The 27,698-nt window shown below is 35.6% G+C and overlaps 1 protein-coding gene across 12 annotated transcripts in view; it reads right to left on the reverse strand.

The window, feature by feature from the left end:
* The window catches only part of CEP350 (centrosomal protein 350), a 151,700-nt gene that overhangs the window by 18,122 nt on the left and 105,880 nt on the right, over positions 1-27,698 (reverse strand). For 11 of the 12 annotated variants that reach the window (XM_032291254.1, XM_032291248.1, XM_032291253.1 and 8 more), the window contains 9 exons: positions 24,936-25,058; positions 23,636-23,835; positions 16,188-16,399; positions 14,179-14,323; positions 10,491-10,651; positions 7,280-7,419; positions 5,213-5,295; positions 1,334-3,330; positions 25-432 (listed from right to left, as the gene is read on the reverse strand). In XM_032291254.1, the coding sequence (XP_032147145.1) occupies positions 25-432; positions 1,334-3,330; positions 5,213-5,295; positions 7,280-7,419; positions 10,491-10,651; positions 14,179-14,323; positions 16,188-16,399; positions 23,636-23,835; positions 24,936-25,058 (3,469 nt within the window). The remainder of the gene's footprint in view (positions 1-24; positions 433-1,333; positions 3,331-5,212; positions 5,296-7,279; positions 7,420-10,490; positions 10,652-14,178; positions 14,324-16,187; positions 16,400-23,635; positions 23,836-24,935; positions 25,059-27,698) is intronic. The other variant, XM_032291256.1, reaches the window with a different exon arrangement.

Raw genomic sequence — 27,698 nt, forward strand, 5'->3', positions numbered from 1 at the left:
AACTAAAATTATCCTTTTACCTACCTGTTTGTAGACCCTTTTACTAGTGCTTTCTATATCTAGACATTTACTGGCACAGCCAAGAAGTTTTGTAGGAATACTGATGCTATGAAGATCATGGCCTAATTCTTTGCACTTCCAGAGTTCTTCTGCTGCATTATGTACAAGAATCTCTACTTCCTCTGCAGTATGGGGGACTGCCAACAATGTCTCACATGGCTGCTGAGGTTCTCTTTTAGGTTCTGCCATTAGAGGTACAATGGTTTCTTCTGCCTTATTTTTTTGGATCTTGTGAGATGAGCTCAAACCAAAGTCTTCATCAAACCAGTCTTGATCATCTCCTAATGCGCTCAGGAACTCGCGGCTGAGCTCAAGTTCAGCAAGTCTCTTAGCAAGTTCTTCCTGCCCACTGGCACCAAATACTGGGCTCTCCTATAGAAATGGAACCATTCAAACAGAACACCATTTAGGGACCTCAGATCATTTTTTAAAATACAGAGTAAATGCATTATTTATATATTTAACATTTCTCTATAAGCAAGCAGAATAAAAAACAATATGGTGGCTACTAATAAACAATTTAAGACAAAGTTATGGTGTTCTCTCAATTCTACTTATACAAACCTATTATAATTGAAGTTTTATAAAATGTTTATTGATTGGGCCTCTACCTCCTTTTTGTATTATCATTATTCTGTTTCTAAAGAACTGTCTGCCTATGGGATATGGAAATGGGATATAAAATTTCTCACCTGGTCACTATCTGACTCAAGTTACTCAAAGTCATTACTTTCGCTCAACTGTCCATGGGCAACCTCAACAAGCTGATGGTCTGAGTGCATGTCATAGTGGTTATATTTCATTTTACCAGAATCAACATCACAACTGCTAACAACTGCAGGGCAACCATGACTGAGTAGATATGTAAACAATTTCACAGGCAAAAAAGAATTGGGTGGTGAACTGCTGGAAAGCTCCATGGAAGGAAGTTGTTCTGTGAATCTAGAAGGAGATGTAATCTGTGGACAGTACAGGGGTTGCCAACTCAGCAGTTTAAATGGATGGTTTAGTTCCCTAAAATCTGCCACTGCTTGTGACAACCCTACAGTGACTACTCATGACATAATAGAGGACAATTACACTTCAGCCAGGAAAACAGCTACAAGGCCTTTAAAAACTAGTATAGTGATCCTTCTGCAATAAACCACACATCAAGGGAAAAAATAAACCTATCAGGAGTCACAGAATTAAAATGCACTATATAGGCAACGTAAATTGCCTTGTTAAAGGTGTCAGAAGGTACACTGACACTCTTTCTAGACAAAATACTCACCGGTCTGGGACACATATCTGGAGAGGAAATCTCTTCTTTTTCATCTTCCAATTCAGACCTTAAGAAGCAACTTGAAACACTTGGTGACTGTTCCTCAACACTTTGGGATAGGTCTTGGGGTGGTGCTTTCTTTTGGTCATCACCAAGAAGCTCCTGATTGCTAAGCTGGATTTTCTGATCTCTGTTTTTTTTAATTTGTTGTAGTTGATTGACTGTGTCCTTTACAAAGACTTTTAGTAAACTGTCTGTCAGTAAGCTGACTGTTTCCAGTTGTTGCTTTGACTTTTTTTCCTCATTTAGTGATGATTTCAGTTGGGCTTCCAGTTGGTTTTTTTCTCTTGTTAAAAGATCCAGAAGTGGTGTAGAAAGCTTTTCTGAAACTTCAGCATATAGGTTGTCTTCTTTTTCTGTAAACTGCTGTTGCTTCTGCAATTCTTCAGAAAAGGTATTGTTTAAAGTATCATCTTCTGCAGCCATGGAAATCTTTTCTGTGGCATCAGAAATGAGGTCTTTGTTTTCCTTTGAAGAAATCAGTGAATTCACTGAAGACTGCTGGTGAACATGGGCTTCAAGCACCCCAGAAATGTCCTGTACATCGCCTGTTTCTATTTTAAGGCTTCTATTTCTATTAACTGAGGCTTCTATATCATTCACACTCGGTAGGGATTTCTCATAAAAATATTCACTTATATCGTTTTCTCTGTCTTTTGGACCCTCTGTATCATTTTGCTCTTCATTATAGTATTGATACTGTTCATCTGAATAAGAGTCTTCATCTTCATTAATGTCTACATAGTCATCAAAGTTTTCTGGAATGTGAGATATTTTTTGAGGAGGAGCAAAAATACCATGCTTTTCTTTGCATTCAAAATATGCAATGCCATCATATGTTCCATTGTTATTTCCTTCAGGTTTATCTAACTCCACTCCAGCCCAAAATCCTTTAGCAAAACTAGTCTCACCTTTGAATCGAAGAATTCCTGGCTGAACATTTCCAATCAACACCCTATCACCAATGTGGAAATCCAATAACTCATCTGCAGTAGGAACTGAAGTCAAGGAAGCAGATTCAGTAACTTGCTGTTCATGCTCCACATCACTGCGCTCCTTATTTTTCATAAGCTCAGTAGGGGACTTAAGTTCCAACAGCCTTTCAGAGTGAACATTGCTATGGACAGAAAGGCTTTTCTCACTTAGGCACTCACTGATTTCATCATTGCTACCAAAGCTAGTGGCTCCACTTCTAGAGCTCCTCATTGGCTGTGACTTATCTCTGCAAGACTGAGCATCTTTCCTGAGTGACAGCAAAGATGAGACCTCAAAATCATCTTTGTATAATTCAGTTGAAATTTCTTTCTTGAAAGAAGACATTTCAAAATCTTCAGAGTATGGTTTCTCTTTAGGAGCAAAAAGATGTTCTGACCAAGACAAATCATTTTCCTTTGTGTTCTTTTGAATGTCTTTTCCTGATTGGATGTTTGGACTATGATTCATATCTTGATCTGACTGTCTCTCTTTCAACATTTTCTCATGTTTTTGGAGATTTTCAATGGCTAATCCAACTAGGTCTTTCTGAACATTTTCAGAATCTAAAGGAAGGTCTTTCTTTGAAAGAATTTCAGATGCATCTCCCTGTTCTAGGTCTAATTTCAGTAAGACATCAGATTTACCTTGTTTAGAACAGGTATCTTCAATCTTACTCTCCTTCAATTTTGTATACTCTACTTCTTGTATTTCTGATTTTTTACTAGATTCTTCAACCTTGCCATCTGACACATCAAGAATTCTACTAGCGGCATTTAATTCTTTGAGAAGATGTAGTGAAGGTACATTTTCTAGACAATCTCCAGATTCTTCCCTGATTTTCCTTGATGATCTGAGAACTGCAGATGGGGTCTGAAAATCTTCTGTTCCACTGTCCCATTCATTTACTGTCTTTGCATATGCAGATAAAGATCTTTCTGATACTGATCTCTCAGACCCTGACAGTGAAGCATCTTAAAGAAAAAGAAATCACCACATCAAAATTATTTAATCACAATCTTTCAATTTTGTGAATCAAAGTTTACAGAAAAGCCAAATTTTCATGGAAAAAAAACCCCAAAATCCTCTGGTTAATAAATATAACCTGTTGTGGCTATCTTATAAGTTTTTCTTTTACGAGACTATCACCTGTATCAACAATAAATAGAACATTTAAAATTAATGAACATTCTAAAGTCTGGAATAATTTCTTAAGTGTTGTCTTAACTTATAAAGTGAAGAAAAATAGATCCAAGTTGATGAAGCCAGCGCTTTGCACATTCATCCTCAAATCATGCAAAAACAGAATTGTATGATGGTTATTACAAACATTTTTCAAGCAGGAAACCAGTGAAGGACAAACAGACTTCCATATATACTTCTAAAAGAATACATTTTCCTAGGAGCTTCATCTAAGCTCTTGAATTAAAAAGAAAATAGATCAACTATTTCTGCAAATATAGCACTTTAAGAGCTAAACTTGCAAAATATGATCAAAGTAAAATATAATGAGCTAACAAACCAAGAATTAAAGTTTTGAATTCAAATCTCTTTTTTTCCTTCCTTCCCTCCCTCCCTCCTTCCTTCCTTCTTTCCTTCCTTCCTCCCTTCCTTTTTTTTGTTAAGAGTAACAGGCATCTTGTTCTGTCACCTAAGCTGGAGCGTAGTGGTCATAGCTCCCTGTAGCCTTGAACCCGGGCTCAAGCAATCCTTAGCCTCACTCTTCTAAGTACTTGGGATTATAGGCGCAAGACACTGTGCTTGAGCCTATAATCCCATGTACTTAGGAGGGTTGGCCAGATCTCTGTTTTGTCACTGATGTTTCTTTGTGCCTCGGTTTTATTTCCTCACTGAATTGCATTTTATTTTCTGAGACAGTGCTTTATTTTGTCACCCAAGCTGGAATGTAATGGCTGATCACAACTCACTGTAGACCCAACTTCTTGGGTGTAAGCAATCTTCTAGCCTCAGCCCCACAAATAGCTGGGACTACAGGTGGATGCCACCATGCCCAGCTAATTTTTGTATGGATGGAGTTTCATCATATTGCCCAGGGTGGTCTCAAACTCATGAGCTCAAGTGATCTGCCCACTTCAGCCTCCCCAAGTATGGGATTACATGCATGAGCTGCTGCACCTAGCCTACATTTTGTTTTCAATAATTAATTTTCTTTTGGTTAAACTGAAAAAATGTATATAATTATTTATCTGAGAAACAGGCTGAAAACATAGGTAACCAGATTAAAAACCTGGTTGGGGGAATTTAGAGATGCTGAAGATATACTCAGCTATTTAATCTTCATGCTTCAGTTTTTCTCATAAATTCTGGACTGATTCAGTTGGGTGTGGTGGCTCATGACTATAATCTCAGCACTTTGGCTAAAATGCTTTAAAGTTTAACCCGGCTGAGGTGGGAGCACTGCTTGAGCCCAAGAGTTCCAGTCCAGCCTGGACAACAATGGTGAGACCCCCATCTCTTTAAAAAAAAAAAAAAAAAAAGATGAACTGGGTGTGGTGGCATGTGCCTGTGGTCCTGAGTCCTCGGGAGGCTGAGGTGGGAGGATTGCTTGAGCCCAGGAGGTCAAGGCTGCAGTAAGCTATGATCATGCCACTGTACTCCAGCTTGGGTGACAAGAGCGATATCCTGTCTCAAACAAAACAAAAACAAACCAAAAAAAAGGATTCACATAGCCAATAAATCACTTTAAAATATAAAAGTAACTTTAAAATGTTAAATAATCTATTTAAGAAATTCCCTTTTTAATTAAAAAAAGCTGTAAAGGTACAATTTTGTAGACCTTTGCATAAATCCTTAAACTATGTAGCTATAACTGAAATATTTTTTCTAGTTACATACCAACATGTTCAGCAATAGACTCCAGGGATCCTCTGGAACGTTCTGACTCTGTTAGTGATTTCCAATTCTTTGTCGTTTCAGATCTGACATGTAAAAATTAATGAGCAGAAAGAAACATATTATAATAACTGGTAACAAAAAGCAGACATTCTTTTTATTTTTTTTGAGACAGAGTCTTGCTCTGTCACCAGGCTGGAATGCAGTGGTGCAATCTCAGCTTGCTGCAGCCTCTACCTTCCAAGTAAGCCTCAGCCTCCTGAATAGCTGGGATTACAGGCGCGCACCACCATGCCCGGCTAATTTTTGTATTTTTAGTAGAGACAGTTTCACCATGTTTGTCAGGCTGGTCTCGAACTCCTGATCTCGTGATCCATCTGCCTCGGCCTCCCAAAGTGTTGGGATTACAGGCATAAGCCACCACGCCTGGCTCAAGTCTACTTTTTAATCCTTCACTATTCTAAAATATGTCTCCTATTTTCTATTCTTACTACTGCTTACTTGAGGCCTGGCTTAGACTATTTTTCTTCCTGCTTCTAAGCTTACTCTTTTCTATTTTTCCTCTGTACTGTGGTCAGAAAAATCTCTGTAAACACAAACATGATTGTGTCACTCTGGTGACACAATCTTAAGCTACTGGTTAAAAGCCTTCAGTAGCTTAAGAATATTACAAAGCCATTTAATAGCATATTATGTAGAAATTAAAATGTATATAGTATAATGGAAAGTGTATATGTAACAAAAACACACACAAAATCTAAGCATAAAAGATCCTGGAAGGAAACATATCTAATTGTTGACATTTGCTATTTTGGGATAGTTGGGTATGGTATGACAAACTTTTTTCTTTTCACTACTTCCCCAGAAATAATAACAGAAATAATAATAGCAGCAGCTAATACACAATGCTTACTGTGTCCTAGGCCCTGTTAAGTCTTTTAACCCTCATAACAAGTGCATTAATCAGGTATTATTATTACTCCTGTTTAATAGGGTATAAACCCCTATTAAAAAAAACTCAAGCACAGAGGGGTTAAAAAACTTGCCCAAAGTTACAGAACCAGCTAGACCTGGAGCCAGGATTCAAACTCAGGTAATGCTAAATTAACTATAATGAGCCCGCATTACCTCTCTAACAAAAAAGTCCCAAAATCTTTTTAAACTTTACTTCAAAGGCTCTACATTTTCTAAAAGGTAAAATACAAACTACTAAGAATACATGAGTACAAGGTTTTTCACAATTTGGCTTTTTTTTTTTTCTTTCTAAGGTTCAATTCAGGTACACAAATTGGCTTTTATTTATTTTTCCTTCTGCTAACTCCAGCAATATCCTATTATGTTCAGCTTCTATGTTATGCCAATCTGTTTTTTTACTTTTAGTCACTCATGAATAACCTTCCCTCTGAAATGACCCCTATGTCTCAATTGGACTGATTTGTCTAACCTTTACTTTTTGTTCAAAATTTAATTTAAATATTATAACCTGATTTCCTAATATACAATATTGTATATTCTAATGTTTTAACTTAGTATCTTCTCTATTTGTTTACTGACTGCATAATATTCTATTGCCTGCACAGAACCATCATTAACTGAGCTATTCATCCATTTTTGGACACAAAAATTGTTTCCAATGTTTTATGAATATAAAGAATGTTATGATAAATATATTCATGCAAATAGAGATTTTCAGTACCCCGTATTTTCTCAAGCTAGACTTCCGGGAGTAGGATTACTGGGTCAAAGGTTACAGACTTTTGACTTCTGAAACAAAGCAAAATTGTTTTTCCAAAGGTTCACATCAGCTTATGCTACTACTACCAATATTAGAAAGTACCATTTTCATTGTACCCATCAGACTGCAGGATTAAAAATGTATTTTAAAATCAATATCTTATAAATATAACTTTTAATTGTAATACATGAAAATTTTAATTTACTGACACTAAAAATATAAAGTATTTTTACTTCTGTAATTTCAGTTACTTAAAAAGTAGCTTCTATTGAGAATATTTCCTTATTCTTTTCTCAAACAAGGCAGGATATAGACAAGTCATCAAAAATTTCTACCTGTGTAGTGGTGTGAGGGGTTTGATCTTAGGTTTTTCAGAAGCTGAGGAGAGTGTTTTAATCTGAGGCTTGGCTGTTGGTGATGTTTCCAAATCTCGGCTAAGCTCGGCTTCAGTTTTCTTAATAAATTCATCATATGACTAAGTTTAGAAAAATGAGAGGAGTCACTAGGCAGAATTTTAAAAACCCATTTTAAATTATAAAATAGTGTATTTTAAGGTAAAATATTCAATCAGTAAAGAAGATATAATATAAAAATCTCCCTTCCTGCCCCCCGCAACATCATTCCCCAGAGCGCTATAGTTAATCTGTATATCCATCTCAAAATAGTCTATATATAAGCAAGATATATAATTGTAATCCCAGCATCAATTAAGAAACGACATTCCACATCCATAGAAGTTTAATACTACGAAGCAATAATTCATACCTTGCCACATTAAAAACTTCTTTAACTGATTATATTATTATTCTCTAAAGGGTATACTACTACTTTCATGGTATTTTTAAGAAGTTAGCCACTCTGCTCTGAGTTTCAATGGCAGTCTCTGATGGGCTAAGTACTTAAGGATACAAATTATGAAAAGAGGAAGGTATGGTTGACAGTATGATAGTGGAGAATTAAAAAAAAATGTTTCTTGGTTATTACCCATTCTGAAATAAAACTTTACTAATTTATAATTTGTATGAAAATTATATTTATAATTTTATAATTTGTAAAACGATGTTCCCTAGTTTTCTGGGCTGAAGTCCTTACTTTTACAGCTCTCACTATTTGAGACTAGTGTTTTATTCAAACTGTATGTCTGGTATACCATGTGCTATTCACAATGCCTGGTCCAAAACAGCCTATCAATAAATATTTATCGAATGAACTAATATGGATGGATGGATGCTTCTCAACTGCTACAGATCCCTAAAATCTGGGCTGAAATCACTACTTTTACAACTCTCATCATCGACGCTATCTTCATCTGAATTGTCAACATTTTGTTAAAGTAACTCCTGGTATTACAGCACAGCTAAGGTGTTCTACACCTACACCAGAGCTAGGTGTTCTAGCTTGGTAGATATACATGAGGACTATGAATACTATGATCTGAAAGCTCTACATATAGAAGTGCTGTCCATTTATTAAATCAATGATCAAATAAAATCCAATAGACTTTTTATATGAACTGCTATGCATTATACATTTTTCTCTCATATACTATAATTTGAAAAGTTAAATACAGAATTTTCTTTTGTCTTTGTTTAAGCCATTAAGTAGAATACTGGAGGAGATGGATCGTATGGCATTTCTCTAGAGGTCTCTTTTCTGACTGACATAGCTATTAAGGAACATTTTCCAACAAAACTATTCATTCTAATAGTACTTTATCTCCAATAGTTACTTCAGTGACACCTCATTACTTGACATATAGGATGAAATCCCAACTCAACAGTTTGATTTCTAAGGTCCTGAATATAATCTTTATTTTTAAATTTCGTTTCCACTACCTTCCAGCATGAACTCCTCATTATGGTCTTTGTAACTTAATCACTTTTCCTACTCGAACCATTGTACAAGTTACAATCCCTATTCCATCTCTGTATTATGTACCTGTTTAAAGTTCTATCTTCTCCACATCTATCAACAGGCCTATTTTCTGTGTGGAAGACAATACAATGGTAGAGACACAGAATTGAAAATTAGAGCTAGATTAAAATCCTAGTTTAGTCATTTATGAGCTGTGTATCCCTGCATAAATCATTAGTCTCACTGAACCTCAGTTTCCTTATCTGTAAAACAGGGATAATAATACCCATACCTTGTTGTGAGGATTAAATGAAAAATATGTGTAATTAGCTGAGCTCCTGGTATATAAACAGGCATGTGAATATCTGATGATTAAATTAATAATGGTAGGAGGAGTATGTATTTGTTATTACACAAGGACCAATGGTTGGAGATTAAAAGAACAGAAATTTTGACTAAATACAACAAAGAGCTCTTCTTATACTTAGAGCACTTTGAGTCTAACGAGGAAACCAATTAGCTTGAAAGTTTGAAATTTCCTGTTACTGGAAGTGTTCATGTAGAAGTTGAATGACCTTCCCTGGTGATGACATGAGAAGGAATTCTTGTAATGAGTAGGAGATTCAGTCTGATTCTACAATGAATGTCATGTTCTAGGAATGCCGGGCTGGCAGAATGTATGTAATAGGGAAGCAGCGTGAGGCAGAACATTGTACAGACCATGCAGACAGTAGAGGCAAGAGGTCATAAGGGCCCCAACTAGCTTGGAGAACATCTAAGAGAATATGCAGACGGTGGAGGTAGTAGGAATGGACAGGGACAAACAAGGAACTTTATAAAAGAATCCATGGGAACTAGTGACTGGACAGGAGAAAACAAAATAAGAAAGACATCAAAACCAGGTTCCCAGCCTGGGACAGAATTAGCAAGGCTGTTACAGCTTGGGGGAAAATCCAAGTTAAGAGCTATCATTTAGAAGCTATCCAAATAGTACAGAGTTGTACTATTTAATAAGTTGTGTGGCATGAAACACCATTCTGTGAAAGAAGGGAAGGAAAGGGGAAAGGGGAAAGGAAAGGAGGAAGGAAAAGGAGAAGGAAAAGGGGAAGGGAACGTGGAAGGGAAGAGGGAAGGAGGAGGAAAGGGGAAAGGGGGAATAGAGGGGGGAAGGGAAGCAGTAACAATTCCAAAAGCTGAAATTATTTATCTAATGGTTCTCTGCTTACAAGGGCATAGATACCAATCTTTCTTTCAAAGGCCTAATCTTTCTTATTTAGAAGAAAAGTTTTAATACTTTATTTTAATATTTATTTATTTTTTAGAGGTAGGGGTCTTGCTACATTGCCCAGGCTGCAGTACAGTTGCTATTCACAAGTGCAATCATGGTGCACTACAGCCTCAAACTCCTGGCTTCAAGCAATTCTCCTCCCTCAGCCTCCTAAGTGGCTGGGGACTACAGGAACACACCATTGTGTGTAGCCTTAATATTTATTTTAATATTTAAATTTAAAATTTAATGTTTTAAGCAAGAATGTCCTTAGATACCCTCAGATTTTTTTTAAGAGGATAAAATGTGGTACCACACTAATAATGAGGAAACCTAATCCATTACTTTATTAACAACATTAAAAACATTTTAGGCATCACACACACATTAGCCTTGACATTAAACCCCTTTCTTCTATGTCTAACCTCTAACTGCTTGATCAGACTGGCTTCTTGGGCTTTCAGTCTTTCCTTTTGCCTTTTTTTCTGTTCCTTCTTCAGCTGGTTCACAACTGATTTTCTTTTCCGCAACTCATCCTTCAGAGCTCTGATCCTACCTTCAATGTCACTCTGGTCAGAAGTAGTTTCTGAAAGAGATACAAAATATTTTATTTATAATTTTGACTTAGGCATAAAGTTAACTTAGTAACTACTAATAAAAAGCTATAATGTAATTTTCCATTTAAATAAAGCCAATCCAATGATTAAAATGATAAAATATGAACTTCTGAAAAAAATTTATTATAAAATACATCCCTGCTTTTCTATAATCTCCCACATACTATTTTTGGCTTGATTCCTCCTATTTTTTTTTTACTTTCTAATTGTACTACTTGAAATTATAAATAAATCTGCAGATATGCTGTCTTGGCAAGACATGCAGCTGGAAGTTAAGAAATGTTTAGACTGATGAAATGTGGATATACTGCAAGAAATTATTTCTGGTAACAAGATAATCATATTTAACTGTCTTTTCCCTTAGTTGTTAATACATAATTTAATAGTTTTTAAGTCATATTAAAATCAAACTAGAGTTATACCACAACAAATTGCTCGTGATTCATTAGCTGATGATGGTTTAATAGCACATTAAAGAGAAAGAAATTATAAAACAAAAACTCTGCTATAATCTTTGTCTGAAAGCTCTCAAAATATTTAAAATAACTGAAATAAAGCTAGTTAAATCTTTTCTCTCCAACAGTTCACATACACAAGACGTCTACTCATAGCAACATCATGAAAAAGATATTTCACTACAATGTGTCACACATATGCTATGAAAACAAATAGGTAGCAAAGATACTGCTTATTTCATTATACATGGAAATTACATGGTATAGAAATTACTGTTCCTCACAGCTCCCTCAACCACACAATGGTGTCATTGTCATACACTAATGTTGAGTGAGACATTTAATAATCTTACAAAAGAAATAATATCATACACAAATCTTAAGACTCAGATTTAACATTACATCATAAGCCAGGATTTTATCAGTTATTTCAAGTTAAATTTATTGAAAGCTAGTTAAGGAAGTTATTTAAATGCAAAAAGATTACTGTCTTTTTAATAGTGTGGTATATGTATCTGAATAAGGAATAATAAAATCTGAATTCCTGTCACTTCTATGACACTGAGTTAAGACATACTAGGAAAGTTAGGCTTGTTTTATATTAGCAGGGGCATCATACTGAGCCCTTAGCATAGGCAGAGCTCAATATTTATTTATGTGCTTCCAAAATTACTATTTTGATAAGATTTTGTAGATCACTACATTCTCACAGGCTTAGTTTCAATTCTGCCCCTATGCTAGCAATGATTTTCTACTAAAAATATCTTTACCATCTATGGTTGATGATTTAATAGAAGCTGATGAAAAACCTGGAGTTTTTGGATAAAAGGCCTTGGAAAATGTTTATGTTTTTAAGTACTAAAGGAACCAAATGTGGGCCTGGTGAGCCAGTGCTTTGGGAGGCCGAAGTTGGCAGACTGCTTGAGGTCAGCAGTTTGAGACCACCCTGGGCAGCATGGCAAAACCCCAACTCTACAAAAAAAAATAAAAATTAGCCGCATGGGCAGCATGCACCTGTAGCCCTGGCTACTTAGAAGGCTGAGGTGGGAGAATCATTTAAGCCCAGGAGGCGGAGGCTGCAGTGAGCTGAGAACATGCCGCTGCATTCTAGCTTGGGCGACAGGGCTAGAAGCTGTCTCAAAACAAAATAACTTGTTAGAATATCCTGATTTTTAAAAATTAGTTTCTGATTATTTGACACACACTGATTATATTAGCTTGGTTGATAAACTCTCCATCACTTATTTAAAAGCATTATAACTCCACTACATTAATATCTACCACTTCCACAAATACTGAATATAAATGATGTCATTTTGAACAGGTAGTGAATCTGTAGTTTAGAAATCTCAGACCTACTTTTCTAAAACTATTCATTCTTACTTAAATAAGCTCCACCAATAAAACAGTATCTTACAAATGTTATCATTAATCCTTGGTGCATAACTCAAGCAAGGATGGTTGAAACATTATTCCACTGCTAACAAATGAAAAAGATAATCTAGTATTGGCAAAGAAACTTGAAGAAAGTCACCAGTAAGTAACAGATCCAGGATAAGAACCCATGTTTCCAAGTATTCAAGTTTATGTCTACTGACATTTTATTCTCCTGGAAGTAATTTTTTACCAACGTACACAAAAGCAAATTTATAAAAACATTAATAACTTTCCACAGAGAAATATGAGACATTCTTCAACTGTTCTGACTCAAAGTGATTCTATTCCTAAGAATCTATTCCATAGTTAAATACACAAAACGAGCTTTCATCATATATATGATAAACACACATATAAATGATATGTGATATCACACACAGGCATAGAGTTATGTACCGCATATGACAGTTTGGTCAATGACAGACTACGCAGCAGACTACATATATATGATAGTGGTCCCAAGATTATAATATTATATTTTTACTACACCTTTTCTATGTTTAGATATACAAATACTTTAATTGCCTACAGTCATCAGTGTAGTAATACTGTACAGGTATTACAGCCTAGGAACAAGAGGCTATACCATATGGCCTGAGAGTACAGTAAGGATCCACAATCTAGGTGTGTCATTCTATGAAGTTCACACACTGATGAAATTGCTTAATGACACATTTCTCAGAGCATAGTCTGGATATTGAGTGATATACAACTGCATATATACATCTGCATAAATATTTACATAAAGATGTTTATTATGTCATTATCTGCAATTGTGAAATATTTGAGAAAATCTAAATGGCCATCACTAAGGAAATAGTTCAATAAATTACGGCACATCTACTCTTTGAAATACTATATAGTTAACTCAAAGAAGAAAGGAGAGCTATAAATATGGGTGTGGAAATATTCCAGGATTTACTATTGTCTGACACATGGAAAACACAAGTGTATAGCACAGGATCGATGACAAAAACAAACAAACAAAAAACCAAAAAAACATTTTTCACGTTTTCTTTACTAAATACTTACTCTCAAAACTAAAACTGAGTTCAAAAAGCAATGCACTGGGAAGGGTGCAGTGGCTCACACCTGTAATCCCAGCACTTTGGGAGGCCGAGATGGGTAGACCACCTGAGGACCTGAGGTCAGAAGTTTGAGACCAGCCTGGCCAACATGGTGAAACCCCGTCTCTACTAAAAAAAAAAAAAAAAAATTCAAAAATTAGCTAGGTGTGGTGGTGGGCACCTGTAATTCCAGCTTCTCGGGAGGCTGAGGCAGAAGAATGGCTCGACCCTGGGAGGTGGAGGTTGCAGTGAGCCAAGATTGCACCACTACACTCCAGCCTCAGTAACAGAGTCAGACTCTGTTTCAGAGGAAAAAAAAAAAAAAAAAAAAAAAAAAAGCAAGACACTGAATATGTTTAACTCAATATATTCAATATGGCAATACTCGATATGATATTAATCCTCCTCACAATCTTACATAAACCCACCATTGACTGTCTACATATGCTTCTTAAGGTCAACAAATTCCTTGAAGCCTTTTAGAGCAGAGGCTGTTCAAATACAACACAAATACAAACTCCTCAGGATTAGTCTTACCTGACTGTGTCATAGATAATGACTCATCTGACCAACTGTAACAGTGCTGATGGGACTTGATAGGCAGGTGACATTGTCCTCCAGTCCGATGACTTCCTTTGCTAGACTCCTGCTTTGACACAGATGTACAGCTTTTGGGAAGTGACTGTTAAAACAGAAAACCAAATGAGAACTATTTTGTGATGTAATTATAAAATTCTATTTAAAATTTGAGATACTAGCCATTTAAAGGTAATATTTACAAAGAATTTAAAATAACTGTTGGACATAAGTGAAAAAAAGTTTACACATTATTCAACCTGGGAAAGCTCATTTTTTAAAAATGGTTACAAATTATAGAAGAGATAAGACCTCAATTTTTTTGAAGAAAAATTATGAGAGCATGCTTTTAACAAGGTTTACAATAAATTAGAAGTGATTATCATGTCAGTGATATTTACTCCCACATTCTTTTAATTTAAAAAATACAAAGTATGTACTACTTTTATGGAAAGGAGAGGGGGAGAGAAGAAGGGAAGAAGAAAATAGAGCATAAGAAGTTTGCCCACAAGAGAACAAAAGAAAATTTCTACGGTGACATCAGGAGGAAGTGAGATGCCTGATTTGATTCCTAGCTACTATCACTTCCTATCCCTGTGACTTTGGGTAAGTTTCCTCGCTTGGGGATTAGAACAGCATCTACTTTATAGGATTCTTGCCAGGATTAAATGAGATAATCCATGTAAGGCACTTGGTAAACACTTGGTAAGTAAACACTCAATAAATGTTAGCTTTTGTTATAAAAACCACTTTAGGACATACTAGTTTAGACTTCTGTGTTATATTTTCTTGTGAAAAAAGCTCTAATTTTTAATAGTCAATCAGTTCTTGGCTATTCTGAGCCTCATGAATAATGATACTAGGTAGAATCTACTCAATTTATAAGAACTAATAAACTTGTAAGATTGTTTAAATGCAGTTTGGTTGTAAATGCCTAGAAGGTAGAAATTTACAGAATAATAGATAATGCTACAAGTAAATTATCTATACAAGCCTAATATTATCATGTAATAAATAAGAAACCACTAACATAATTATTAAAAGTTTTTAATAACCTAAAAATGCTGATTTCAAGTATGTGCACAAGGACACTGGAATATTTTTTAACATAATATTAAATAGGATCTTCATTGAATAAAAAATGTTTTTCTTCTAGATCTTCTAGGTGCTGTAACACATATGAATCTGATTGACTTTTCAACAGGGGAAATGAAATTAATTCTTTCCATCCACAATAAAAATAGAAGACTCTAACAAAGGATATTCCATTCTGAATTTGGGTAGATTTAAAATAAAAAAAACATAAAGAGGCTTCAACAATGTCTGTGTATACTTTAGTATATCACAGTATACTAAATATTTAATACTGTTTTGCTAATTTTTTGCTATATTTAACAAAAACAGTTAAGTTTCTATCTTGAGTTTTTACCAGCTAGTTTTTTTCTATAAAGTACATAGTTAAGGACAATGTAGAAAATCTTCTTAGCCTAATAATAGCCATTATTTTAATTTAAAATCAATAACTATTTCAGACCTGCCTTTAAGAGATTAAACCACTATTTTTATTCTATGAGTTATACAGAAGTTATTAATTGAGTTACAGTAAAGGTACTCTTGTATTTTAAGATCTTACTGGTTTTGTTATGTGAAAAAACAGATTTCAGAAAGAAACTGTGTTGTTCCTATAAATTGTTTTTCATACTTTGAAAGTTCCTATTCCCTCAATATTAACAGACTTGATAGCATACGATTTTATAACCTCCATTAATGCCATCACTCATATATTTGTAAATCTACAGAAGTAAATGAAAAGCTTTATTTCTATTCAAATGTTATATCCTGTATGTTACAAGTATGGTGATACAGTAGTTAATACTGTCATTAATAGCAATAATATAACTGTTAATAATATAGCTTTCAGGCAGTTTTTTTCTAGAGAATCTTTAAGATATAAATATACATTAACTTACATGTTTACCAGGAGAGGTAGAAGATTCTAGTTCCTGTGAACAAACCATTTCTTCAGTTAGTATACTGCGATCTGGACTCCCTGGTTGCTCCTGTTCTATAGACTCAGACGGTACGTATTCAACAGCAGGGCTGCCTAATTCTTCTGGAATGGAGCTTTCACTGTTTAGATGAGAGTACAAAGGTACTGGAGATTCCTCTTCACTTGCTATTTCTATTAAGAGAGGGAGAAAATAAGAAAAAAATATACAATCTTGGTCAATGGGAAAATTACACTGATACACATTGTTTTTAGCATATTATTGCTCATTGCATTTATTTATTATTGTTATTATTACTTTTTGAAACGGAGTTTTGCTCTTGTTGCCCAGGCTGGAGTGCAATGACGCCATCTTGTTTCACTGCAAACTCTGCCTCCCAGGTTCAAGCAGTTCTCCTGCCTCAGCATCCTAAGTAGCTGAGATTACAGGTGTGCACTACCACGTCCAGCTAATTTTGTATTTTCAGTAGAGAAGGTGGTCCCACCATGTTAGTCAGGCTGGTATCGAACTCCTGACCTCAAGTCATCCACCTGCCTTGGCCTCCCAAAGTGCTGGGATTACAGGCATGATGAGCGACCGTGCCTGGCCTACTCACTGCATTTAGATAGAATTTCTTTATCATCATCACTTAACATTTACTATAAAGTCTGTTTAGTCTAATTAAGAATTTCGGCTGATGCCAACTGAGAGAAGATATCTACCACCCATAATCAGCAATGATAGTAACTTACAATTTAAGTGTTTGTGGGGTGCAGAGCAGTTTCAACTCATATCCATTCCTTTAGGAGTAGAAATTGGTCGAACTACTTTTTGTATTTTTTTTTGAGATGGGGGTCTTATTCTGTCATCCACGGTGGAAAGCAGTGGTGTGACTAGGGCTCGCCACAGCCTTGATCTTCCCAAGCTCAGGTGATTCTCCCACCTGTTTTTCCAATTTTAGTAAAGATGAGGTTTCACCATTTTGCCTGGGCTGGTATCAGACTCCTGGACTCAAGTGATTTGCCCATCTTGGCCTCCCAAAGTGCTAGGATTACAGATGTGAGCCACCGCGCTGGCCTGGTCCAACTACTTTGGTATTACTTGGAAAGGATGAAAACACATATTCTAGCAATTCCAATCCTAGGTATACATTCTAGATAAATCTTACCTATATGCAGCAGAAGACATGTACATGTTCATTGGCAGGATTGTTGTAGCAGTCAATAATTGGAAAAAACACAGAAGTCTACTGATAGCAAAATAAATTGTGGTATATTTATACAACGAAATGGTGCACAGCACTAAAAAGGAATGAACTAGACTACATGCACTGATGGAGATGAAGATACTATGAATTTTATTTAGCACTCTCAAAATTTATAGCACTGTCTTGCTTTGGGAATTTCCTGTCTATTGTGGCTTCTGCTCTTTCTAAGAAAACAGAAAGATGTTTGACATTAAACAAAATTTTGGCACATATTCTTGCATAATCTTACAAATGTACATGGCTTGCTTTCTTTGCCTCCACAGCTAACATGCCTCAAAAGGAGGTTATAATATCAAGCTTTGAGTAAGTACTGGAAATGTTTAATGTACTCAAATTTTAAAATGTCACTTAAATATTTTGTCTGTAATTATCTCCTTCTAGACCTGAAATCTGTAAGTTTATTTAACATAAGAAATACCTATGCCCCCAAATAATGTTTTACTTCAAAAAATAAGAGTGATATGACATTCCAAAGCATTTAATCCAAAATTTAAAAGGTATATTTTTACTGTGTATGTGTGGCATAATAGAAATGGTTGAATGAATGAATGAAAAAATTCTAAAAATCATCAGGGATATTTAATCTATGAAAGACAGAATGTGGGCCAGCCAGGCATGGTGGCACACGCTTGTAATCCCAACACCTTGGGAAGCCGAGGTGGGCATAAGGTTAGGACGTTGAGACCACCCTGACCAACATGGTGAAACCCCTTCTTTACTGAAATTACAAAAATAAAAATTAGTTGGGTGTGGTGGAACGTGCCTGTAATCCCAGCTACTCGAGAGGGTGAGGCAGGAGAATCGCTTGAACCCCAGAGGCAGAGGTTACAGTGAGCCAAGATCATGCCACTGCACTTCAGTGTGGGCAACGGAGGGCTCTGTCTCCCCACCGCCAAAAAAAAAAAAAAAAAAAAAAAGAATGTGGGCCAAGTGCAGTGGCTCACACCTGTAATCCTAGCACTTTAGGAGGCAGAGGCAGGTGATCACCTGAGCTCAGGAAATCATGACTAGCCTGGGTAACATGGAGAGACCCTGTCTCTACTTTAAAAAAAAAAAAAAAAAATTAGCTGGCTATGGTGGTGCATGCCTGTAGTCCCAGCTACTCGGGAGGCTGAGGCACAGGAACTTGAGCCCACAAGGTAGAGATTGCAGTGAGCTGAGATCATGCCACTGCACTCTAGCCTGGGCAACAGAGCAAGAATCTGTTTCAAAACAAAACACAACAAAACAAAACAAAAGGAACTTTGAAAAGGGTTTAGAAAATGTTTTAATTTTCAGGTAGTAGAGAATAGAACCCTTATATTTCTGCTTTATAGCCCTCAATAGAGATACTTTATTTTATAATTATAAGTCACCTCATCAAAAGAGAAACTCAAATATAAAAACTATAAAGAAAAAAATGAAAGTCACCTTTACTACTACCTCCTGAGAGATAACCACCGAGGATTCTCTCCATCTGTCTCTTTGGAAGACTTCATTTTTTCCTTTTCCCATATTTCAAAAATTGTAATAGTTTTTTTTTTAAACTTCAAATATTAGAGAAGGATGTAAAGTGACTACTTCACACGCCCATCCTCAACCACTTTCGCTTACCTGATTGCCATATCTCAAAGGTAAACCAGTGGTGGGTAAGTTTGGTTGGCAGACGTGTGTCTTTCAAGATCTTTTCCTATACTCCCTGACTTCTTAAAAATTAACTTTGAAAAATTGTGGCAAAATACACATAAAATTTACCATCTTAACCAAATGTACAGTTCAGTGACATTAAGTACATTCACACTGTTGTGCAACCATCACCACTATCCATCTCCAGAACTTTTTCTTCCAAAACTGAAACTCTGTACCCATTAAACAAATTCCCATCCTCCCTCACCCCAGCCCCTGACAATCACCAATCTATTTTCTGTCTCTATGAATCTGACTACTCTAGGTACCTCATGTAAGAATCATACTGTATTTGTTCTTTTGAAACTGGTTTATTTTACTAAGCATAAAGTCTTCAAGTTTCATAAACAAATGCAGTATATGTCAGAATTTCCTTCTTTTTTATGGCCAAATAATATTCCATTGTACATATTTCCCACATTTTGCTTATCCATCTGTTGATGCATACTGGGATGGCTTTTACCCTTTGGCTACTGTGAATAATGCTGTTACAACCATGCATGTACAAATATATCTTTGAGATCTTGCTTTCGATTCTTTTGGATATATATCCAGAAGTGGAACTACTGAATCACATGTTAATTCTATTTTTAACTTTTTTTGAGGAACTGACACACTGTTTCATAGAAGCTGCAACCATTTTACATTTCCAACAGGAGTGCACAAAGGTTCCAATTTCTCCACATCCTCACCAACATTTTTTATCTTCCGTTTTTTGATAACAGCTATTTTAATTGCTGTGAGGTGGTGCCTCATTGCATCTCTGATTTTTGAAGTCAGAGTTAAATGTCAATAAAAATCTGGCAAAATTTGGACATTTGTAAAGAAATATAAACAGTATCAGCCAATCTTCAGCTTTCTTTTGAAATATATTCCATATAGTGTGACATAAAACAAAATGGAAAAACATCAAAACTTTGTAAAATATATAATCTGCACGCACTGTCCAGTACAGTAGCCATCAGCTACATGTGGCTACTTGAATATCAATTAAATTTAAAATTTCAGTTCCTTAGTTGTACTGCCAAATTTAAAGTGCTTAATAATCACACATAGCTAGTGGCTCCAAAATCTAAAAAAATCTGAAATCTGAAACACTTCTGGTCCCAAGCATTCCAGATAAGGGATATCCAACCTTTAACTCTTTGTGGTTTTCATGCCCTGATTACTAAAGAAGTTGAGCATCTTTTCATAAACCCTTGACCACGCTTAGTGACCATTTGGAGTTCCTCATTTTAAGTGCCTGCTCTTCTAATTTTTATGTGGTTTTCATTTTATTATTGATTCCCAGGAGTTATTTATATATTCTTGATACTGTACCTTTTTCAGTCATGTGAGTAGTAAAATCTTATTTTGTATTTTTTACTTTATGACAAAAAACAGAAATTCTTAATTTACCGAAGTCAAATTTATCAATTTTGTACTTTATAGTTTTTGCTTTGTATAACATGTTAAATCCTTATTTCCCCGATGTCATAAATACATTCTCTTATATTCTAAAAGTTTCATAGTTTTAATTTTCTCACTTAACTGTTTATTTCCTTCTTGGAACAGATCTTTTATACTGTCAGGGAGGAATCCGACTTCATTTTTGCCTCCCACAAACAGGAGGGTCAGCTTCCACAGATGCACAGATCGGGTTATCCGTTTCACAGTCTATTTGTCTCTTTCTGTGCAAATGTATTATTTTAATCACTACACCTTAGAAGTCTTCATACACAGTAAAGTAAGTTTTCTGCATTTTGTGGTTCTTATTTAGTAGTGTTGTTGCTTTTTAGTCCTTTGTTCTGTCGTATAATTTTTTTTTTTTTGAGATGGAGTTTCATTCTTGTCACGCAGGCTGGAGTACAGTGACATGATCTCGGCTCACTGCAGCCTCCGCCTCCTGAGTTCAAGAGATTCTCCTGCCTTAGCTTCTCAAGTAGCTGGGATTACAGGCATGTGCCACCACATCTGGCTAATTTTTGTATTTTTAGTATATATAGGGTTTCACCATGTTGGCCAGGCTAGTCTGCAACTCCTGACCTCAGGTGATCCACCTGCCTTGGCTTCCCCAAGTGCTGGGATTACCAGTGTGAGCCACCGTGCCTGGCCTCATATAAATTTTTTAATGAGCTTGTCAAAGCTTTCCTACAAAGAAATCTTGCTGGATTTCTCACGTAAATAGTCTTGAATCTATAGATTAACTTAAGGAGAGTTAGTACCTTATGACAGTGAATCTGTGAATATGGAATAATGTTCTGTTTATTTTGTCTTTTTTTTTTTTTTTTTTGAGACAGAGTTTCACTCTTGTTACCCAGGCTGGAGTGCAATGGCACGATCTCGGCTCACCGCAACCTCCGCCTCCTAGGTTCAGGCAATTCTCCTGCCTCATACTTTTTGAGACAGGGTCTTGCTTTGTCACCCAGGCTAGAGTGCAGTGGCATGAACAAGGCTCACTGCAGCCTTGACCGCCCAGGCACAAGCAATCCTCCTGCCTCTGTCCCCTAAGTAGCTGGGACTACAGGCATGTGCCACCATGCCTGGCTAATTTTTTTGTATTTTTTGTAGAGACAGTGTCTGGTCATGTTGCCCAGGCTTGCTGTGAACGCTTGAGCTCAAGAGATCTGCCTGCCTTGGCCTCCCAAAGTGTTGGGATTATAGGCGTGAGCCACTGGACCCAGGCTATTTTGGTCTTCTTTAATGTCTCCTAATAAAATTCTAAATTTTTCTATTTAAAGATCTTGTACACTTTTTGTTAAATTTTATTTCTACGTACTTCATTTTTTTGGTTTCTATTATATTTTATTTCTATTTGTTTCTTTTTTAAAAATTAGATTTTTCTAATCAATTTTTGCTGATCTATAGACATGTAGTTGAGTTTTGTATATGAATTTTATAACCAGAAACCTTGCTAAGCTCACTTATTAATTCTAATAATAAACACGTAAATTCTGGATTATCTATGTGTATAGCTTTATTAATTGTAAATAATGAGAATTTTGCTTCTTCTCACTCTGTATAGCTTTTAATTTTTTTTCTAGCCTTAAATGTATATGTAGGACCTCTACACAATGCTGAATAGAGCTAAAAATAAGCATCCTCGTCTTATTTCCAAATACAAAGGAAGTTTCTATGTTTTACCATTAAGGATGGTATCTATCACAGGTTTGGTTTTTTGTTGTTGTTAATATCCTTTATTGGGTAAAGAAAGTTCCTTTCAATGGCTACTTTGATGTGAAGTTTATTTATTTTATCATAAATGCTTTTTATTTTTACTTATTTATTTTTTTGAGACAGGGTCTCACTCTGACACCCAGGAATACAGTGGTACCATCTCAGCTCACTGTAACGTCTGCCTCCTGGGCTCAAGTGATTCTCATGTCTCAGCATCCTGAGTAGCTGGGGCCACAGGCACGTACCACCATGCCCAGCTAATTTTTTGTACTTCTGGTAGAGACAGGGTTCCACCATATTGCCCAGGCTGGTCTCGAACTCCTGGATTCATGTGATCCGCCCACCTTGGCCTCCCAAACTCTTGGGATTACAGGTGATGCTTTTAATCCATTGAGATGATCAATTTTTCTCCTTTAATCTGTTTAAGGTAATCCACCACAATATCATCTTTTTAATGTGTGTTAATCCCACTCCGTCACTAAGTATTAGGATTTGTATATATAGTTGAACTTAGTGTGCTAATATATAATTCAGGATAGGTAAGACTGGCCTTTGCTTTTCTGATACTGTCCTTTTATGGACATAATATCAAGCTTATATGCTAGCCTCATAAAATGAGTTGAGAAATGTCTATTTTTCTACTCTCTGAAAAAGTAAAGAATTATAATACTAGTTTATCCCTCCCTTTAAAGTCTTATATACTGGTAAAGGTAAAGAAGGTCAATGTAAAAAGATGCTTAGCTACTGGGGTACAATTCCTCTACTGGTGGAAGAATCAGGGGGGTTCTCTTACCTTACTGAGTAAGCTTTGGTAAGTTGTAGTTTTTAGAAGAATTTAGTCATTTCTTGTAAGTTTTCAAGTTTATATTGGAATAAAGGTGTTATAATTTTTTTATCTTTCTAATTTTTCTAGCATTTGTGGTTATATCAGCTTTCTCATCATTTGCATCACCTTAATCATTTTCATTTTAATTATAATTTTTTTTAGAGAGAGGTCTTACTCTGTCACCCAGGCTGGAGCACAGTGGGGGTGATCATAGTTCTCCATAACCTTGACCTCCTGGGCTCAAGCAAGCTTCTCTCCTCAGTAGCTAGGAATATAGGTATGCACCACCATGTCCAGCTACTTTTTAAATTTTTTGCAGAATCGGAGTCTGCTATGTCACCCAAGCTGGTCTGGAACTCCTGGCCACAAGCGATGCTCCAGCATTGGTCTTCAGAAGTGCTGAGATTATAGGCGTGAGCCACTGAACCCAGCCTCTCATTTTTAAAAGTCATGAAATAAATCTTTCAATTATGTTAGGCTTTAGTTTTCAGTCTGAACACAGTCAGTATTTATTACCTTTCTGTTCTGTTCTCTGGTCCTCCAGTTCTTTCTTAGGAGTTTTGGGTTTTATTAATTCTTTGTCCCAAGCAGCCAAAGCTTGTTTTTCCATTTGACGGATTTCTGCTTCTTCTGCGTCCAATCGTCGCTTCCACTCTAGGAGCTCCTCAGCATGTTGTCGCCGTTGCATTAATTTTTGCTCTCGCTTTGTCAGAAACCTATGGTCATACCATGAAGAACAGTTTGAGAGAACAAACCAATAGAGATCACTTTGAGAGCTCTATCACTCACCACCTTATCAACAAGTTGTGCAAAAGTAGAACATTCACACTACTCTTCTCTCTGAAAAAAGCTTGAGATAATGGGAGATTTCATAAGTCAACTTATTCAGAAAATGACGAAATTTATGTTTTACTCATAAAGGTTTGTAAAGTTAGCAAAGGGAAGATAGTATATTCAGAAAAAAACCTTCAGAATATCTAGACAACCATAACTGATAATGTTCACACATACATATTCATTTTTTGTAGGTTATTCTTTTCCATAACAGAAGATGTAAGGAATTTATTCTGAAGGCTCAGACTAGAAAACACACAAAACCCAAAATAACAAATACCAAAAACAACAATAAAAAACAAACCCCAAAGCCCCAAAACAAGCAAGCAAACAAAAAACATGTTCATGTCCCTTTTTCACTTTTATTTTAAATTTCTGACTGGCTTTGCTTCAGGTTTAATGAGTTTTGCTTCTTCTATTACCTAAGAAATGCAATGTCAAGTGGTAAATCTTTTTTTCATGGAGAGAAATGAGCACCACAGTCCAGTGTTTAATGCATGTAAACATAACTATTTATTTACTTGAGTAAAGGAATGCATCAAATTCTGAATTTAATCTGATTTCTGAACTTAAATAGCCAATGATATCTTAGGCCCAAAGGGTTAGAATAAATTACTGACTTAGGAAAAATTACTTAGTTTAGAGGCTACTAATAAACCATCTTCAAATATAGATGCCACAACAAAATAAAATGTGAGCTGCTCACATTACTGGTGTTACATCTATGTGGTAGTTAACCAACAAACATGCGTTCATGTATTGCACAAACACTAAAAAGCACAAGAACTGTCACTCTACTTCTTGAGCAATGATCATGAGCAATCATCAAATTAATGTGGAAACAAAAGGTAAAATTTATGGGACATTTGACAAGAGGCCTGTAGGCTATTAAAAAAAAAAGAGAGAGAAAAAGCAAATAAAACAAACAAAAAGAACAGAGCATGCTCTATCAAAGAGTGCACTGAAAAAGGTGCAAAGTTACCTGACCAACTGGTTGTAGATATACAGCTGGAATTTGGGATGAAGGTTGGGAAAACAGACACTGAGAGAGGCCCAGTGATGAGACGTAAAGACAGAGAAGAAGTAGTGAACAGGAGAGCAGTGTCTACAAAATAAGGAGGAAGATTTTAAACCAAGAGATCAAGAGGCAGAAAGAATGAGAAAGGGAAAGCATAAGAGCTGAGTGAAGAACTTTTAATCTGCTTCCTGAAGAACATTATAAGCGACTCAGTTAAGCAGGCATTACACTCTCTGTGACATTTAAAAAAGTGTACTTTTATAGATCTTACCAATGGTTTCTGAATAAACATGTCTTTCTTCTCAAATGCTGTTTAACCACCATCTATATTTTCAGTTAAATTTACTTATTTGTCAGTAAAGTAAGTACACTGTGGGACTAAATTAGTTTTCAATTAAGCTTTAACAGATAGTATAACAATTATGGCCATGAACCTAGTATATCAGCAACTCTACATACATACGTAATCCTGAGCAAGTGATTTTTTTAATCTGTACCTTGTCATGTATTTTAAGTATGAAGTTAAATTTAAAAAGCACTATATTTGCCTTACTTAACCTTACCATCACAATCTAGCTTGAAAATAAATATAATTTAGTAAACTGATTTACACAAAAATACCCTACAATATAAAACTTACTGCTAACAGGACCTACTGGAGGCATCTTGCTTTATAACTAACAAAGGCCCACTTAATTAATAATATCGAAATACAATACCCATTCTATAAGATATCAGGATGCATAATTAATAAAGTGAGCTAGTCCCAATAAATACTGTCAATTGAAAAAAAAAACTGCTATGGACAGCTTACTCCTAAGGTTAAAGGTAAGAAGAACATTCCATTTTACAGTTATAAAAGCAGGAAAAAAACACCCCAAATTTTCTTCTTTTGTAACAGTAAATAGGTGTATATAGGGGTGTGTGTGTGTGTGTGTGTGTGTGTGTGTATGTATAAAAAGTCCAGTAATAACTTTGGAAAGGTTAATCCTCTTTGACAGAGCATGCTCCTGTTCACATGCACAACAACAATAACTTGTAGATCAAGGCAACATTTTTTGCCTTGGAAGGGCAAGGAGTAATATCAGTATGTCATAGAAGTGAGAAAATCTAGGTATAAATCCAGCCATTCATTTGGATTCTTAAAATTATGTATAATCTTGCCTACATGTATTTGTAAATAACAGACTATTTTAATGTCTGTTTCCCCACATATCACATATAACTCAGTATTTCATTTCTCCTTCACTTACACACACACATACACGCAAAAACACACACATTCACATCTGGATTGCCTTGATTTTCTGCACTGAAGTTCAAGGAAAAACATTTTTGCTAAATTTCAAATTAAGACATTGCAATCTTCCTTGCCATTCTTTATGAATGTACAATAAGCTTATTTTGATGCCAATTATCAAAATATTATGCAAAACAAAGCACTTGGCAAAAGGCTCTATTCACAACATTCAAATATCACCCACCCTCTTAAGTGCATAACTGCTAAATGCATGCATGACCTAGTACAAAAAGTAAAATAATATTGGAACATGTGAAATAAACTTTAAAAATGTACGATTTAAATTTTTTGTCTAGCCCAACATAGAAAACAATAATTTTCCTCTATTAAAGATTAAGCATATTCAAAAGCTCTAGTTTCGGAATGAGGAACGAAATAACTAATAGAAAATGAAAATAAAATAGTTTAAAAACCAGTGTAATAAATGTTTAAAATTAGAATTTCTTTCCAGAAACATGTTCCTTATTAAATATAAATACATTCTATAAAAAGTGCCCTTTAATTAAATATAAATACATTCTTATAAAAAGTGCCCTTTAAAAGTTGAATAAAGTTGAGACAAAAGAGCATTATTTAAAAATAGAATTGATCATCCTTCAAGATGCTACATAGGAAAGAAAAAAAATCGTGAATGATGGAGACATAAATGCCTACTAATATAAAATGCTTTTGATTGATGTCAAGGCATTCCCCCAACAAGTCCTCTGATGGTAACAGAACACTGGACAAGAAAAAGATATACAATAGATTCAGTCTAGTATGGAAATCATTATGGCTAATTTTTTGTATTTTTAGTAGAGATGGGATTTGACCACGCTGGCCAGGCTGGTCGTCAACTCCTAACCTCAAGGTGATCCACCGCCTCAGCCTCCCAAAGTACTGGGATTACAGGAGTGAGCCATGGCACCCACCTGGCCGGCTTAATTTACCTTTTTTTTTTTTTTGAGACCGAGTCTTGTTCTGTCACCAGGCTAGAGTGCAGTAGCATTATCTCGGCTCACTGAAACCTCCAACTCCCTGGTTGAAGGGATTCTCCTGCATCAGCCTCCTGAGTAGCTGGGATTACAGGCATATACCACCATGCCCAGTTAATTTTTGTATTTTTAGTAGAGCCGAGGTTTCACCATGTTGGACAGGATGGTCTTGATTTCCCGTCCTCGTGATCCGCCTGTCCCGGCATTGCCAAAGTGCTAGGATTACAGGCATGAGCCATTGCCCAGGCCTTAATCCACTTTTAGTCACACTTTCACATCTGTACTTGCTCTGTACAGCTATTCAACTGCAGTAATTAGCTATCTAGCACTCTGCTAATTTCAACAAAATACTATTTAGAAGGATCAGTTTCTACTGAAGATAACTAAGTCATCGATTTAGGTTTAAAAAAAAAAATCTATTAAAAAAAATCTATGAGGTTGAAAGCAGAGATG

Source organism: Sapajus apella, unplaced genomic scaffold (assembly GCF_009761245.1).
Source record: "Sapajus apella isolate SASKATOON/1434 unplaced genomic scaffold, GSC_monkey_1.0 scaffold25, whole genome shotgun sequence".
NCBI classification, from domain to species: Eukaryota; Metazoa; Chordata; class Mammalia; order Primates; family Cebidae; genus Sapajus; species Sapajus apella.